The sequence below is a fragment of the Silene latifolia genome, chromosome Y (genome assembly GCF_048544455.1).
Source record: "Silene latifolia isolate original U9 population chromosome Y, ASM4854445v1, whole genome shotgun sequence".
In the NCBI taxonomy this organism is placed as follows: Eukaryota; Viridiplantae; Streptophyta; class Magnoliopsida; order Caryophyllales; family Caryophyllaceae; genus Silene; species Silene latifolia.
In genome coordinates, this window is record NC_133538.1 from 309703154 (window position 1) to 309721099 (window position 17946).

At 37.3% G+C, this 17946-nt stretch overlaps 3 protein-coding genes and 2 long non-coding RNA genes across 5 annotated transcripts; 4 read left to right on the forward strand and 1 right to left on the reverse strand.

The window, feature by feature from the left end:
* The first annotated feature begins 868 nt into the window (after positions 1-868).
* Positions 869-4946, forward strand: LOC141631151 (serine/threonine-protein phosphatase 7 long form homolog). The gene is made up of 2 exons (XM_074443858.1): positions 869-1088; positions 3877-4946. Exon 2 carries the CDS (start codon positions 3882-3884, stop codon positions 4944-4946), a length of 1065 nt encoding a protein of 354 aa, XP_074299959.1. The 5' UTR covers positions 869-1088; positions 3877-3881.
* Positions 1365-2651, forward strand: LOC141631148 (uncharacterized). Its single transcript, XM_074443856.1, has one exon. It carries the CDS (start codon positions 1365-1367, stop codon positions 2649-2651), a length of 1287 nt encoding a protein of 428 aa, XP_074299957.1.
* Positions 2654-3882, forward strand: LOC141631150 (uncharacterized). Its single transcript, XM_074443857.1, has 2 exons — positions 2654-3694; positions 3877-3882. The coding sequence occupies exons 1-2, from the start codon at positions 2654-2656 to the stop codon at positions 3880-3882; spliced, it is 1047 nt and encodes a 348-aa protein (XP_074299958.1).
* A 105-nt stretch (positions 4947-5051) lies between the features above and the next one.
* On the forward strand, positions 5052-5960 carry LOC141626688 (uncharacterized). Its single transcript, XR_012536278.1, has 2 exons — positions 5052-5259; positions 5346-5960. It is a non-coding gene; the product is annotated as an uncharacterized LOC141626688 (long non-coding RNA).
* A 566-nt stretch (positions 5961-6526) lies between these two features.
* On the reverse strand, positions 6527-7286 carry LOC141626689 (uncharacterized). Its single transcript, XR_012536279.1, has 3 exons — positions 7160-7286; positions 6996-7046; positions 6527-6741 (listed from the first exon to the last, which is right to left on the reverse strand). It is a non-coding gene; the product is annotated as an uncharacterized LOC141626689 (long non-coding RNA).
* Between the last annotated feature and the right edge of the window lie 10660 nt (positions 7287-17946).

Consider the following 17946-nt stretch of genomic DNA (forward strand, 5'->3'; position numbering starts at 1 on the left):
AGTCTAGAACTAAGTTCGAAGATTGTGCTTGATCAGAACTTCAGAGGGCATACGGCAGTAACTAGTTTAGACTTCAGAGATTTTCTTTGGGTAATCATGGTCGACTGAATTAGATCAATTGATTTAGGGGATTTTTGGGATTTAGGGTTTGAAAGTATAAATTAGTTTAGACTAAAAGGAAAAAGGCGATTAGCAACCAACTTGGTTGCCGGTTGGTAGCAAACTGCCCAAAATTAGTCGCTAAACTCAATTTGCAACCAATTAGCGACCAATTTTTGGTAGTCGCTGTAGGCCCAGTCGCAGATCTCAATTGGTTGCTATATTGGTTGATAATTAGCGACCAACTAAATTAGTCGTTAATCAGCGACCGACTAAATTAGTCGCTAATCAGCGACCAACTCAATTAGTCGCTAATCAGCAACCACTTCATTTGGTAGCAATTTAGAGTCCGTTTTTGAAATAATGCTCAAAAATAAAAGAATTGTCGTTTTGGGTCGGTTTTGAAAACATTTATCGAAATGGTGTCCACGTAAGCTCGGTTTTGACGAGCCTGTATGAGGCTTAAACACGCCATACGTATTGGCGTGTTTACTTCAATGAACACGCCATACGTAATGGCGTGTTTAGGCAGTCTAGAATTCTAACCCAAAGTCAGTAGCAGCATAAGGCAAGAAATAGAACACGCCATTACGTATGGCGTGTCTTTAGAATTAAACACGCCATTACATATGGCGTGTTTTAGCAGCCCAAAAATCTTACCCAAGTCCAGTAGCTACCATAATGGAAGAAAATAGAACACGCCATACGTAATGGCGTGTCTTAAGAGCGAAACACGCCAATACGTATGGCGTGTTTAGGCAGAATTTTTTTTTTTTTTTTAGTATATCCGTCCCTCCGTCCCTTTCTACTAAACAAAACATTCAATATTTCGCCTCACAAAGACATAGTGCGATAGAACAAACCTCAACAAACCTCACTCCCCTTCTTATTTCTTCACCTCACACTCATCTCCTGCGAATCTCCGGCGTATCTCCGGCATTATATTGGGTTTTTGCTATTCAAATTATACATTCTACCTAATTAGCAAGGTAATTTAATTCTTTTAACTTATTTAATTTCATCTTTTGAATGTAGATTTTGGTTATTTTGTCTTCATTGTTGGTAATTATGTTGTTTTGTGCCTAGATCTACAACTTATATGTGTTAATTTAAGGTTGTTTAAAAAAAGCCCCAAATTTTCGAAACCCTAATTAGGTAGGATGAACGATTTCTGATTTTTAATTGTTGTTTAGGTATGTATTTTAGGGAAATTAGGTTATTGGTAGTTGATTTATACTAAATTTGTTCAATTTTTTTTTTATAGAATGGAAATTTGTGATTTTCCTCTTATTTGTTATTGGGATGGAGAAGTGTTGGAGCAAAATGGATGTGTAACTTATAGAGGAGGGAATCAATGTTTTATTCTAGCTAGTACAAAGATGACATATCTTGAATTAGTTGAAGAGATTTATAAGGGAATCGGTGTTCAAAGTTTGGGTACTCAATTGAAGGTAATGATGAAATTTCCGAGTGTCGGGTGTTTCAAAATTGTTCCCCTTAATAATGAGGGAGCCTTTAAAGCGTTATGGGCAAGTATTCGTCATTCACATGCTCCTTCAATGGACATATTTGTAGAAGTTTCTACTAGTCAAATTGTCACTCCTACACCAAGTATTAGGCTAGATGATGTTGCTCAATTTGTTTCACTTGAAACTAATGACGTAAATGATGGGGAATTTTATGGTAACTTAGAAGGTGATGAGATTGATGAGGAATTGTCAATACTTGATGAGAATTTGTTGGCAAATGAAGAAGATGGTGATGATGATCTTGTCTTTGCTAGTGCTCCCATTGTTGAGTTTAATAAGATTGATCAATTAGATGAGGATGAATTGAATAGCTGGAAAACTTGGGAAAATATGGTAAGATATGAACATGGGAAAGAGTTTGCGGTTGGACAAGTGTTCCCAAACAAAGCTTCACTTAGCGATGAGGTGACATCATATTGTGTTAAAGCAAATCAATTTTTCAAAGTTGCCGAATCAAAGCCTAATACTATTACCTTCAAATGTGGCCGGATTCCTACACCATGTAATTGGCGGTTAAGGGCTACACAAAAAGACTTTCATTCTGATGTTTTTACCATTGTGACATACAAAGGTCCTCATGATGAGTCTTGTGTTTGTGACATGGTACCTCAAGACCACATGAATTTGAAACGAGCATTCATAAGTCATGAGATTCGTAACCTTGTTGAGGGAGATTGGGGATATAAAGTAAACTCTGTTGTTACTTATATTTTAGATAAGTATGGTTACACAATTTCATACACCAAAGCTTGGAATGCAAAACAAAGAGCAATTGAGGAAATATTTGGAGATTGGGATAAATCATATAAGTTGCTACCTCGTTTCATGCAAGGCTTAAAAGAATCTAATCCTGGCACTATTGTTCAATTTTATACAACACCAACAACTAACCCAAATGTGCAAAAATTCAAGCGTGTTTTTTGGGCATTTAAACCATGTATTGATGGCTTTGAACATTGTCGGCCAGTTTTAAGCATTGATGGAACCCACTTATATGGAAAGTTCAAGGGAACAATTTTGTGACTATGTCAATTGATGCTAATAATCAAATTTTTCCGGTTGCTTTTGCTATTGTTGAAGCCGAAAATACCGATAGTTGGCCTTGGTTTATGTCATGCATAAGAGTATTTGTTACCAAAAGAAGTGGGTTGTGTGTCATTTCTGATAGACACAAAGGGATTATGAAAGCAATGAGTGAAGTTGGTAGTGGGTGGGAGGAGCCGTATGCCTATCATAGGGTTTGCATTCGTCATTTGGCTTCAAATGTTAATACAAGATTTAGAAATAATGCAGTTAAAGAAATGTTTGGGTCAACGGCAATGCAATTACAAAACAAGAAGTTTGACATAGGATTTCGTCGCCTAGGTGAGTTGAATAGAGAGGCACAACAATATGTTGTTGAAATTGGAATAGAGAAGTGGTCAATTTGCCATGATGGTGGACATAGATATGGAATATTGACTACTAATTTGGCGGAGGCATTTAATAATGTTCTTAAAGGAGCACGTTTTCTACCCGTAACGGCACTCATAAAGTGTGTATTTTTTAGAGTTAATGCATACTTTGTTGAGCGACGTGAGTTTGCAAGGAAACGGTTGATGAAGGGGCTTCATTATAGTCCGAAGATTACAACCTTGTTGGAGGAAAATTGCCAAAAAGGAGCATACCATAAGGTTGTGGCTTTTGACCATGTCGGAGGGGTGTACCAAGTCACAACACGTAGAGGTTCTCGACCCATGTCACATGGTAACCATTTGCACACCGTTGATTTATCCAAGAGGACATGTACTTGTAACAAGTTCCAAACATACAAGTATCCATGTTCACATGTGTATGCCGTTTGTAAAAAGAAGGGTTTAAATGCTACTCAATTTGTGGACATCGCCTATCCTACCGGAGAACACTTAGCTTCATATGCTTCTAAATTTCACCCTTTGAAAGATGAGGCTTATTGGGGTCCTTACAATGGGCCTAAAATAGTGTGCGATGAGCAAAATAAACGGGGAAAAGGAAGACGGAAGAATAAAAGATTTCTTAATGAAATGGATGAGAAGAGTAAGAACAAGGTCACATGTAGTTTGTGTCGTGGTTTAGGCCACAATAAAAAAACATGTACTTTGAGAGTTAACAATTCACAAGGGTATTCTACTACTTACACTTGTCTTTAATTTTTTTTATTACCATAATTTTTTTAATTATTTGAACATTTATTTTCATGCTATCTAATAATCTTCTTTTAAATGTGTAGGAATAATGGAACAACATCAACAACAAGGCCCGGTGAACCCGGAACTTCTCACACAACAAGAGGTACACCGGAGCAAGGCAATATTGGAAGGGCGGGACGTTGGTTCCCTTCGATGTAGGTCACACTTAGTTTCGCACAAGGGGTTTTTGGTAAGTGATCAAGTAGTTGATTTCATTAGGGACACTCAGTTTTTTTTTATTCATAGGTTAGTGGGGTTGAAGTTTAATGTGGAATTAATAAGTGCTTTGGTTGAGCGATGGAGGCCGGAAGCCCATTCATTTCACTTGACTATTGGCGAGGCTACTGTGACCTTGCAAGATGTTCAAGTGTTGTTAGGGCTACGGATTAGAGGGGATATTATTAGTGGACCAACCGCTTATAATTGGCCCTTGTTAATAACTGAACTCTTAGGCAAAACACCGAGTAGTGATGACCTTAAGGGGGCTTCTTTGAGGATTGGTTGGTTGTTAGAACAATTTAGTGGTCTTCCGGAAGATGCAAATGAAGATGTTCTACATCAATATGTGAGGGCATATTTGCTTATCTTAATGGCAACTATCATGTTTCCGGATAAGAGTGGTAATGACATACAAGTTGTTTATTTGCCTTTGTTGAGGGATTTGAGCAACTTAGATAATTACTCTTGGGGAAGTGCCGTACTTGCTACTTTATATCGCAATTTATGTAGAGCAAGCAACGTAAAGTCCAAAGACATTGGAGGTCCCCTTGTTCTATTGCAATTGTGGGCATGGGAGAGGATTAGTATTGGTCGACCTACACTCATGAGACCCGTTAATGCTACCCATCATGGACCGAACCCATTAGGTTCTCAACATCAAATCAGGATTGACTCATTGGGTCGTAGGTGGGCAAGTGTGATTCGTAAGAGGCCGGAAGGGGTGACCACACTAATTGGGTATAGGGATGCTTTTGATTCAATGCGACATGATCAGTTTACATGGCAACCTTACACCCGACAGATTTTGTCTTTTTTGCCCCCGTTTTGTTATGATGACTCCGACGATTGGACAAGTGATGATGGCCCCTCCGATTTGTTTCGACATTGTTGAGTGGCATTTTCCAAATAGGGTAGCTCGTCAATTTGGGTGGAAACAAATTATCCCGTTAAACTCGATCCGAACCAAAATTGCACAAAGTAGACAAAGGGGTGCCTCTTCACGGAATTGGATAGAAAAACATCAACCCTACATATCAAATTGGGTTAGGAGGGGTGATTTTCGGTTCCGTGGTGAAGAGGATGATATTGAAATGAGCTACTACGACCCTTACATGGTTTGGTACCGGGATCGCACTATTCTTCGCTTGAACCCTTTTCCCCCACAAGCTACTTATCAAGCACCCTTTGGAGCCACAGAATATCTTGTAAGTACACTTAATATACTTGTCTTAAAATTCTTAACCAATATATCATAAAATGTGATTAGCTTATACTACTTATTTTGTTTTAGGCGCAAGGTTTCGTCAATGTCCATAATACATGTGATACGGAGCTTCGACAAATGCCTCTTGAGGTGCCTCCTCATTTCAGGACAATGGTTTCACACCTACGGGACTACTCCTCTCAATCGCTTGAACATGTAGGCTATTCCCATCTCCTTCAACCAACCGTAGAACCAAGGCAAGAAAGTTCACCAATGGTTCAAGAGTCCCTCGACTCAATGAATGTGGATGACGATGCACCATTGGTTCAATACACAAGGAGGGGTAGACGCTCTAAGTCATCCATGCCGGCTAGACACTCTTTGTCTTCCATGCCTTCCAATTCTTCAATGCCGGCCATGTCTTCAATGCCTTCCATGTCTTCAATGTCACCCGTCAATGAACAAGGTACCCCGGAGCCTAAGAAAGGGTTTTGGAGTCGCATTCGAGGAAAAAGCAAGAAGAAGACTTGAGGACTTGATGTAATAGTTAGAGGATTAATGGTTTGTTTGACATTTTAGATGGTTAATTTGTTTGACATTTTAGTTGTAAAACTTAGAATTTAATCCCCTTGTGCGAAGCTTATGTGGTGTGTAAACTCGGTTTTTATTTATAATAGGCAATGGTTTGTGTTGTCCTTTGCATTGTTGAGCATTGTTGAGCATTCTTGAGGAAGACACGCCATACGTAATGGCGTGTTTAGTATTTCGCATTTTGATCAGCTACTGGAAAGGGGCTGGAAAATAGAACTGCTTAAACACGCCATACGTAATGGCGTGTTTTGTTCTTAAGACACGCCATACGTAATGGCGTGTTTCCTTTGCTAAAATTTTTCAGCTACTGACTTTGGTTAGATTTTTGGACTGCCTAAACACGCCATTACATATGGCGTGTTCTTTGAAGTAAACACGCCAATACGTATGGCGTGTTTAAGCCTCATACAAGCTCGTCAAAACCGAGCCTACGTGGACACCATTTCGATAAATGTTTTCAAAACCGACCCAAAACGACAATTCTTTTATTTTTGAGCATTATTTCAAAAACGGACTCAGCAATTTAACTACTAATACATTCAGTTGCAAAAATGGTTGCAAACCGTATTTTCGTATTTAAAAAAAATACGACCTCCCTACCTAATTAGGTAGAGATGAGAAAGTCGTAATTAAAAATCTTAAGACAATTAGCTTAGAACTAAGATTGAGACGCCCAATTAAGGAATTCGCGATATCATTCAAAATAAAAATTATAGAGCCAACAACTACTTTTCTTGATTACAACTTACAGCATAGTATATTGTTGCCCATAACATTTGAATATCTATATTGCCAAAATATTAGTGCAAAAAATAGATATACTCCTATTTATTAAAGAAAATCTGAGAATCAAAGTATTCTTCAAATCAAATCTCTGAATCCCGATACATGCCTGCAATTTAGAAACACACAATGTTAGTACTTGGTGGAATTAAAAGGACGAAGTGAAGAAAATTACATGTAATAAGGCCAATGAGGCCAGATCTAATATTTAAAGTGCAAAAATTAAGATCAAGGCAAGTAAAATCAATAATGAAATTCACTTGTTCAAAAAAAATTAAGACCTACAGATAAATGAACAAAAATGAGGGAGAAAACGAAGACATACGATTGAACACAAATGAATTGAAGGAGAAAATGGTGTACCTTTGCTTTAGCTTTGATTTTACAGCGGTACCGTGACCCCGGAGCTCCAATCTGCCATAAAAACAATGAATGAAGGAGAAGAAGATGCAGGAGAAAACAATTGAAAGGGACAACGAATGAAAGAGAAGACAAATGAAGAAGATAGATAGATTCATTGATCTTACCAGTTTTAGGGAGAAGCTTGGATAGGGTTAATTAAAAGAGGTGATTCAAGGAGAAAGAGGGGCAGTTTGGCAGAAAATAAAGATGAATAAAATAAGAACCCTAGCACTTAGTTCTAGTATAAGATACCAATTACCAAGACAAAGATGTTATGTTTGGCGGAAAACGAAATTTAGAAAACAATTTCTCCCGCCTAACCCGAAATTTGGAATAGTGTGAGTGCAACTTTGGTGGGAGACTGGGAGTGTGTGACTTAGCTTACTCCGTACTACATTAATTAAAGTAAGTAATTAATTAAAAAAAGATGAATTCATGATATTATAAAATCAAAATAAAAGAGTACTGTATTTCTTAAAGTAAAATAAATATAAGTTACGGAGTATTTTATTTAAAAGAAACTATCTTATGCAAGCGGAATCATTAGTGTAATAGACGAAAATAAATGAAAGACAAATACAGTTCAGCAAGTTGTTATTACAGTCAGAACAATTTCCCGTTATTAGTCTTGTTAATCTTGTAATTGGCTAAACTGTCGCGTTTCGAGTTAGTCTTCTATTATCGGTGTAATTTTCCGTTATTAATCTTTCGTTATTGTCTGTTAATAATTTTTCGTTATTAATCTTGTTAAGACAAATACGGTTCAGCAAGTTGTTATTACACAAAATCATTGTTAAGTTGGTCGTTAATACCAACTTGTTATTAGTTGCTAATTAGCATCTAATATTTGCAACCAATGTCAGAGTGGATGCTAATTAGCTACCAACTTGGGATTGGTTGCTAATTAGCATCCAATGTTTGCAGCCAATAATAAGGTGGTTTCTAATTAGCGACCAACTTGTGAGTAGTTGCTAATTAGCAACTAATAAATGGTTAGTCGCAAAAGTTAGTCGCTAAACAGCCTTTTTGTTGTAGTAACTAGTTTAGACTTCAGAGATTTTCTTTGGGTAATCATGGTCGACTGAATTAGATCAATTGATTTAGGGGATTTTTGGGATTTAGGGTTTGAAAGTATAAATTAACTTGGAGGAATTGGGGAAAAAGTGATTGAATATGGGGTATGTTATGTTTGAGTAAACCTAGTGAATGTAAGTAAGTGGGGCTAATATGGGTATTCCGCGAAAAAAAATTCATTAACGAGTCGGAAAATATGAAAAACGAATATCGGTTCAAATATACGGTGGTGATTGGGAGTATACGTAAAAGTCTGGAGCTTATTTGTAAAAACAAAAATACATGGTGGTTATTTGTAAAAATACGTAAATACATGGAACACAAAACTAGTTGGTGTTATGAAATAGTAATAGTTAGTATGGATGTCCATTGGGCTTTTACCCATTATGGTCATTATATACTCTCTCCTATTCATTATTTTCTTCCCTATTTCCTTAAACGGATTATTCAGGTTTTCTTCCCCTTTCTTATTTTGGAAACTTTTGCTCTTATTTTATTCATCCCTCTCTCCTACTATCAAACCCCACTCAACTTTTACTCTTATTTTATTCATCCCTCTCTCATATCACCAAACCCCACCTAACTCACAATTTCTTATTTAATTCCTAATTATTCATTTCTCTCTCCAATTCACAAACTCCACCATCTTCCTTTATTAATTCTTTAATCATCTCCTAAAATATTGTGTTCACATCAAAGGGGAAGAAAATACCGAATAGGAGGGAGTATGTAACTAAAGTGTTGATAAACTCATCATCTATGTACTATATATATACCCCTTCATTAAGAAATGACTAGATTTCATGCCCGGACATTGTCCGAGTAATATCCTTATGCTAATGTCGAATCAGAATACATAATAAATATTTCACATAATATCATAACATTTGGGAAACATACATACAAACAAAAATCTGAGTTTGTCACCAAGAAAAATTCAAGACCAACTTCTTGTTAGCAGAAATATCATTCATATATAAGACGGGTGTATCCGTCTTAACATTAAAACAGGTTAAGTATCATCCAACTTGTACATATAAGATAAATTTTCGTTCTTTTCCCTATGCTTTCTGTTTTTATTTTATTCAAACAACGTGACTTGTCTTAAGTTTAAGACAAATATATCTCGATTAAATAAGAATTTGTAAAACTCGATTATAAGTGAGACTATATTACATAGAGTAATAACTACGGATTAACAATTACTACAAAAAAAATGTTAAAAAAAAATGACACAAAAAGAGGATTATAATGCATTAAAGTTTCCATTTTATACAACTATATCTATTTATTATTGCTTACAATCTCAATATAGTAATTGAAACATCAGAATAAAGTATGTGTCAAGAATATATACAGCTAATGAATTACTTAAAACGTTAGCATTTGTTTAGTGGTAGCTTACAACGAATAAAGTTGACGAAAGCATACAATAAACGAAAATAGAGATAATCGTAGAAATTTATCTTCCATGTACTATATATAGATATGTAGTATCAGTCTTTTAATCAAATAGAAGTAAAGTATTGGCGTGTACTCATGTAGTATCAAGTATTTCAACAATTTTTGTATAAAACGGTTTTCTATAAGTGTTCAGTAAGTTATATTGATTAGAATTAATATCCGTGCGATGCACCAACCTGTTAGTAATGACTTTCATTCTATTTGTGCTATATTACGGACCTATGTGATTCTCAATTACTTAAAAAAAAAAGTAAAAATTCACTATCTCAATTAGTCAAGACATTTTAAATGTATCCTTTTGAGAACTATTTACAAAGTGTTACCTCTACAATAATTCTCCTTGCATTCTTTAAAATCCATACTCTTTAAAAAACCCAAAATTGGGTTACTGTAGCTGTAAGTGTTTCAGACCAAAGTTGGAGCGATGAGAAATAAGATGAATTTATGGGTCAATGATGAACCTTAAGCACTTAATTAAATTAATTGATAAATATTACAGTAAACTTTAAATTTAGATGTCTTAGATTTAAGAGCTTGAGCGTGGGTTTAACTTAGGAGGAAAGGTTGTAAACTTGTACGGAGTAATAATTAGATATTATAGGGTTGCTTGGTGTTTTAAGCTTTACTAAAAAGTTACACCAAACCATCTTTGATCTGCTCTGCTAGTTTGCAAGTAGCTGCGAAGCAAATAGAAAATAAATGAGCAAGAATCTTTTTTTTTTCTTTTTTTTTTTTTTGACAATCGTTGCCCACTGGGGAAGGATTCCTAAGAAGGGGTTTTGATGGTCCTTTTACTTGCGTGCTTTGTGATTCACAAGAAACGGAATCACCGGAACACCTATTCCGGGACTGTTCTTTTGCTAACAGAGTTTGGGCTGGAAGTCTCCTGGGGATTAGGGCACAATCAGGGGATAATTTGAGTCTTCAGTCTTGGGTTTGCAATTGGCTCTCTGTTCTTTTTAAGGCTGATAATAAGCATGAGGCATGTCTCTCCTTTTTGTGTACCTTTTGGACTATTTGGGTGGTAAGGTGCAGGAAGTTTTTTGATGGTACCGATTGCTCCCCTATTGGTGCTATCTGTTTTTTTCAGGACTCTCTTAACTTAGCTCTTTCTGCTGAAGATGGGAAACCGGGGTCCATAGTTTTCCAAACACCGATGGAAGAGGACTTGACTAATCTTAGGAATGGAGTACCCTTTCCTCTGATTCAGAGCTCCGTGAGTTGCTCTCAGTCTCATATTTATGTGGATGCGGCGTGGTCTAAGGAGCTTGCTGCTGGGTTTGGCGGATGCATCCTTTTTGATAATGATATTGTTTCTGAATTCTGTATCAAAGGAAGGGCGGAAAATGCTGAACAAGCGGAAGCTTTGGCAATTAGGGAAGCCATAAAGTGGGCGCTCTCGCGCAACATCTTCCATATTAACATTTTCTCTGATTGTCTACAGGTTCTTGCCCAAGTCCTACAGTTCTCACAACTCAAACATTGGACAAGGAATACTATTGACGATATAACCGATCTAGCGGCAAACTTTCATTGTATTTCTTTTACTTATGTTCCTAGAATTTGTAATAAAGCCGCTCATAGGATAGCTAAGCGTGCTATTAATATGTAAGTCTCGTTAGCCCGATTGTCAAAAAAAAAAATGAGCAAGAATCTTTAGTTATAGATATACTGTAGATGTTAAGCTCCCTAAAGTAATCAAATTATTAAAGTAAACATAATAATTATAGGCGCATAAATCAAATGTAATATTCCCTCCGTCTCGGTTAATGGTTTACATACACTTACTTTATTTTCACCTCATACAATAAACTAAACGTAAATTATTGATTGGGACAGAAGGGTACTCAATATTAGAACACATAATTAAATTTGCAAAATAAACTCCTTTTATGAAGGGATTGAGGGGAGGGAGTGATTGCGGACACATAAATTACAGTAGACAAATATTTTATAAGCAAATGCTTTTGCTACTAATCTTTCTGTTAAACTGTTTAATAAAAATAATATACTACTCCGTAATCGGTATGATCATATATTTCGGGACCTTATTGTATCTTTAGAAATCCTTTTCAATACTAATTATGACCTTTTTAGTTTGTAACCCCTGCATAACCGTATTCTGCATAACATAACTAACAAAAAATTAATTTCAAATTCAATGGTAAGCATAAACATGATTCCACCTGTAAAAGAAAGATACCTCCATAAGCAAAATCCTAAGTCAGCATATATTACCTTCTAAGGAAGAGAGTCAATCGCTTATTTAACTCCGAAGCTTACACAGTTTAGTATATCTGTATATGATCATATATTTTGTTCGAATTATCCCCACGTGCATATTTGTATACTACATGTTGAGTTTATGGATTCAAGTACCTAAGAGGGGGAGGGGGTGAATTAGGTACTATTTAAAAATTTTAACTACAACTTTATTAACTAAAGTGAGTTAAGAGAACAAAAGAGAAGAGAGAATACTTCGAGTAATATTGCGAGATTACACGAGTACTAAAATGAATGCCTGCTGAAGTATGAAAGTAACAACTGTTCGGACTGTATCTATTTGTCTCAGTTTATGGAATACAGATACAGACCAAATGTGACAAAGATATGATGAATCACATTTGAAATGTAAGCAAAGCAAGACAAACAAAAATAAAAGAGCAGCGGAAATAAAGTAAGACAATTGAACACGAGATTTTTGAATTGGTTCGGCAAGAAACTCAAGTGCCTACGTCCAATCTACTTTTTATTGATTTCTTTTAGTGATCTACTCCGACAACTAAAAGACCCGTACAATAAAAGACACCAACCTACTCCGGTTGTAAAGCGAGTCCAAGAACTACTCCGTTCTTATGACAAGCCAACTCGTAACCTACTCCGGTTGCCAAGAGTAAAAGACTACTCCGTCCTAAACTCTACTAACACACTTAGAATGTTATAAGGATCAAGTTTCCACTAACATATTCTTAGCAAAGAATAGAGATGGACAACTTTTACAAGATCAACAATTCTTAAGCAAGAGAGTTTAGTATGTTAAAGTAACAGTAGCCACGACTGTAACAACTTGAAGACTCTTAGAAGTTTTGCAAAGGACACACGGTTTTAAAGCTTTGAAAAAACAATTTTGCAAACTTGAAATTAATTTTAGAAAGAAGTCTTAGGATTTTTAGAGGAAATGGCACGCCTTTTATAGAGAGAATGGGTGAGGAGGTTGCTAGGGTTTTGAAGGGTCAAAGACCACACATGTGAAGAGCCTTAGCAACCACCCAAAACTTGCACCAAAGAAGATTCTTTTGCAAAGGCAAGAATAGAGAAAGAGTGTTTGAAAGATATCCTTAAAAGCTCATGCAAATTCAGAAAACAAAGAGAGAAAAGACAAGTCACATGATGATAAGTTTACACAAAAATGGCAAAAAGCATTTCTTGTTTTCTAAAGGACCAAAGGGTCAAATTTGCATAAAGAGAAAACATTTTGAAATTAATAATTATTCAAACCACTCTTTATTGAAGGCCAACTCCTAATAAAAATCTGAAGTTTATCTTTGAAAAATAAGAGACACGTGAAAGATTTTTGAAAGATAAAAAGGCTTCAAGTGTTACGAGTTGTGGCAACAATCCAGGCACCTGTTACTGTTACTTTGTAAAAGTAACAGTCGTCTTGACTGTTTCTATTACTCTAAGATACTCTACTTTCTCACTTGTACATTAGATGCCACTAAGACTCAATACAATGGGATGATTAACAACTTCAACACTTCTTAATCCATGCTTGATTTAATCATTAATCCTGAAAAGGTAAACTAAGATAACACAAATCAAATGGGCATGTTATCATCAATCTAAGGAACCCAACAAATTCCCCCTTTGATGATGACAAGCCCTAAACGAATGTATAAGCAATGTAAACACCTTGATTCAAGATTTTAAACAAGCAAGATCAAATGAGAGAAGGGACAATATTACCTTATAAAGAGCAACATCTAGAATCAAACTAACCATGACAATTTTACATTGCCCCAAAACAAAATTCAAAGCTAAGAAGGTTAGGCCTAGACAATAGTTAATCAATATGCAAGGAGATTAAGAGAATGAGTTTACCTTTTCCCCCTCTTGACATCATCAAAAAGGATAGAGATGTCAAAGGCATTAGAGTGCAAATAACCACAAGAAAACACAAAAAGACACATATAAACGTGACAAGGTAACAAAGTCAACATAAACATACGGATTAAACATAAGTTCACCATAGTTCACCATAGTTAAATAAAGTTTAAGATACACCACCAAGCATCAAAATAACGAGTAAAAAAGATAGTTTTTAGAAGGGCACAACAAGGTGGGACAAAATGAAAAAGGCAAGGACAAAGTCAAGGGGGCCGAAATAGAAGAGATAGGCTAAGGGGAGGAAGCTTGTTCACCATCCGAGCCACTACCCAAGGGATCATCATCCAATGGAGCATCATCACCATGTTCCTTTGTTGAGACAAGAGTGGATATAATGTCCACTTCTCCACGAATGAGGTCCACGGTGGAGGCAAGAGCCGAGATGGCCAAATCCTTTTGATGGGCATCGTGCTTAATCCAAGCACTCAACTCAGCCACAGCTTGAAGAACTTCCCGCATACTACCCGTATTCACTTGACTAGATGACCCACCCTTAGGATCCGTCTTAATTGTCACAGAAATCAATTCATCATTTTCCACTTTGATAAGCATTTTCCCCATTTGACCATTACTCATAATGTCACACATGTCTAATGACCCCAAGCTAGAACTCACTAACACCCCATGTGCCTTGAGCACAACCGACAACCACATTCCATAGGGTAAGTGTAGCATGCTAGAAGAGGGTTTGCGGAGTTTGGTCGAAATAAGATGAAATCGCTTAAACATTAACCCAACTAAGTTCACCTTCTTGTGAGTTGCAATGTGATAAATTAGGTATTGTTGGGCTATGGAGAGTTTTCCCCGGTCACCCGAAGGGTAAATGGAACGACACAACATGTTAAAGATAATTCGAAGAGAAGGGGGTATTTGGGTGTTGCTAACAGGACCACAAGAGACTGCTTTAGGACACACGACTTGAGCAACGCTGAGGGGTGAGGCGTAAGGTTAAGCAACCCAGGTTTCGGAGGGGAGTTTGTCATAACCTCCGGTTGGGATACCAAGGGCGGTAGCAAAATCGGATTGAGTAAGTTTCAGAGGCTTACCATTCACCTTAGTCGTGAGGAATTCACCCGATTTGCCAACTCAGACGGATGCAAAGAATTGAATCACCTCACTCACAAAGACCGGTTCACGTAATTCCAACATTTTCTCCCAACCTTGAGCCAAAATCATGTCACGGACAGTGTGAAAGGCGGGAGGCTCGAACCAAGATTGATTGTAAACCCGAGGAGAATGGATGGCTTTGGGATTCATCAACCTCTCACAGTTTTTGTAGATAGAGGTAGGAAGATCTAGACTTTCAAGGTGATCCCAAACAAGAGCCAAATCCCATTTAGAGACTAGGGATACCGAATCTGAGGGTGAAAGGTACACTAATTTCTTCTTTGAAGGTTTCGATTTTTTCAAGGGTGGTTCACTGGGTGTTTCAACAGGAGGATTAATAGGTGCGGTTTCAACTTCACTTTGTTCAACACTTTCAGAAATAGGGGGTAATTGGGATGAAGAGGCTTTATCCTTTCTTTTGTTACCTTTCTTTGCCGGAGCCGGGTCTGACTCAGTGGACTTAGTCAGATCCTCATTCAAATCAATTGGAGTTTCTTCAATTTCATCGACATTCACGGTCACAGTCTCAGAGGAGGAGCTTGGGGACAGAGGCACCCTTTTTCCGACCTCCTCGAGTACGACGCCCGACCATGGTGGAGATGGGGATGTCGTCAGATGGGACCGATGATGGTGGGACAGTGGAGAGAGGTGTTGGATGAGGGTTTGGTAGATCCGGGTTCGGTGAAGGGGTTGGAGTCATGGTTGAGGTTTGTGGAGGAAAGGCATGGGAGATTTTTGTGTGAAGGCATGGTTTGAGCTGTTGTGGTTGGTGGGGCAGATGTGACAGGTGGAGATGTCATTGTCACGGGTTTGATGGGTATGGTAGTATTGAAGGATGTTTTTACCATGGTGGGTTAAGGGTAGGTTTAATGGGTAGGTGAGATGGTAGGATTTGGGAGATGAAGAGATGGATGGATTTGGAAATTTCGGTGGGTTGAGGGAGTTGGGACGATGGATTGTAGGTAGGAGGTGGCCCAAACATTAAATGAGGTTAATGAGGTAGTTGGCCCAACTAAACAAATTTAATCACTCGAGATAAGACGCAAGGTAACATATTATAAACGTAAATTTAGATATGAGGTTGAGTGATTACCAACTCACGAATACGGTGTCAATTTTTGGTCTAAAAATGATGTCAATGCACTTAGAATACTTAATAACATATATCCAATTTTAATTTAATCAATTAAGGAAATTTGTAAAACTCATACTAAAAATCACAAGCAATTAATTAACCCAATTTCTAGTCTAAATTTCTCAAAATGTTCTCTTGCAAGTGGCTTAGTGAAAATATCGGCAATTTGATTCTCGGTTTTGCAAAAGATAAGTTTAATATGTCCTTTTTCCACATGATCACGAATAAAATGGTGACGAATATCAATATGTTTGGTTTTAGAGTGTTGAATAGGATTTTTGGAAATATTTATTGCACTCGTATTATCACACATTAAGAGAATGGAGTCAAAAATAATACCAAAATCCAAGAGTTGTTGTTTTACCCAAAGGAGTTGAGAACAACAATGTGCCGCACTAACATACTCACTTTCGGCCGTAGAAAGAGCTACAGTGTTTTGTTTCTTTGACCCCCAAGAAGTCAAGCAAGGACCCAAGAATGTTGCAATTCCGGAGGTGCTCTTTCTATCAACCGTACATCCCGCATAGTCCGCATCCGAAAAGCCTATGAGATCAAAAGGACAATGTAAGGGATACCATAAGTAAAGATTTTGTGTTCCAATCAAATACCGAAGAATTCGTTTAACGGCTTTAAAATGTGATTCTTTCGGATTTGCTTGGAATCTAGCACATAAACAAACACTAAAGAGAATGTCGGGACGACTTGCGGTCAAGTAGAGAAGTGAGCCTATCATACCTCTATACACCTTATCACTAACATTCTTACCGAGTTCATCTTTGTCCAATTTGGACCCGGCTACCATAGGTGTATCATGAGACTTACCGTTAGTCATCCCAAATTCTTAAGCATTTCCTTAATATACTTTTGTTGATGGATCATGATTCCATCCTTTGATTGCTTAATTTGGAGCCCAAGGAAAAATCCTAGCTCACCCATCATGCTCATTTCAAACTCCGATTTCATTAGTTCCGAAAAATATAAGTAAAGGAGTTCATTTGTTTCACCAAATATAATATCATCAACATATACTTGTACAACCAACAGTTCGTCTGACTGTGACTTTAAGAACAATGTTTTGTCAACGGAGCCTCTTTTAAAACCATTTTCAATAAGAAACTTAGACAATCTATCATACCAACACCTTGGTGCTTGTTTTAAACCATAAAGAGCTTTGTCTAATTTGAAAACATGGTTAGGCAAGTCATTGTTCTCAAAACCCGGTGGTTGCTCTACAAAGACATCTTCTTCCAAATATCCATTTAAGAAAGCGGTTTTAACATCCATTTGGAAGAGTTTAATGCCTTTGTGAGCCGCAAAAGCTATAAGCAATCGTACGGCCTCAAGTCTAGCTACCGGTGCATAGGTTTCATCGTAATCAAAACCCTCTTGTTGGTTATAACCTTGCACCACTAGTCTAGCCTTGTTCCTTACAATTTCTCCCGAGTCATCAAGCTTATTGCGAAAGACCCACCTAGTACCAATGACGGTACGATTAGGCGGTCTAGGGACTAAGTGCCATACCTCGTTTCTTTTGAATTGATTGAGTTCTTCTTGCATAGCAAGCAACCAGTCTGCATCAGTCAAGGCGACTGTTACATTTGAAGGTTCAATTTGAGAAAGGAAGGCATTGTGGGCACAAAATTCATTGAGATGAGCGAGATTGTTGAGGGATGATCTTGTTTGAATTCTTGAGTTGAGATCACTTGTGAGATTAGAGAGTGGATGAGAGCCTTGATGTTTTCACTTCTTTGGAACAATGGTTTCTTGTTCCCCCTCAAAGCAATGATCCACGTGGATTGTTTTTTCCGGCCGGAGTGATCTTCATCATTCTTGTTTTGGGTTGCTTGATTACGGAGGTGGAGGCAACATCGTTGGGTCCATTGCTTCGAGAGAAGAAAAGAGATGCGAGATGTGCTACGTGTTCCCCCTGAGTTGCTGATATCCTTTGAAGGTGACAATCCCTGT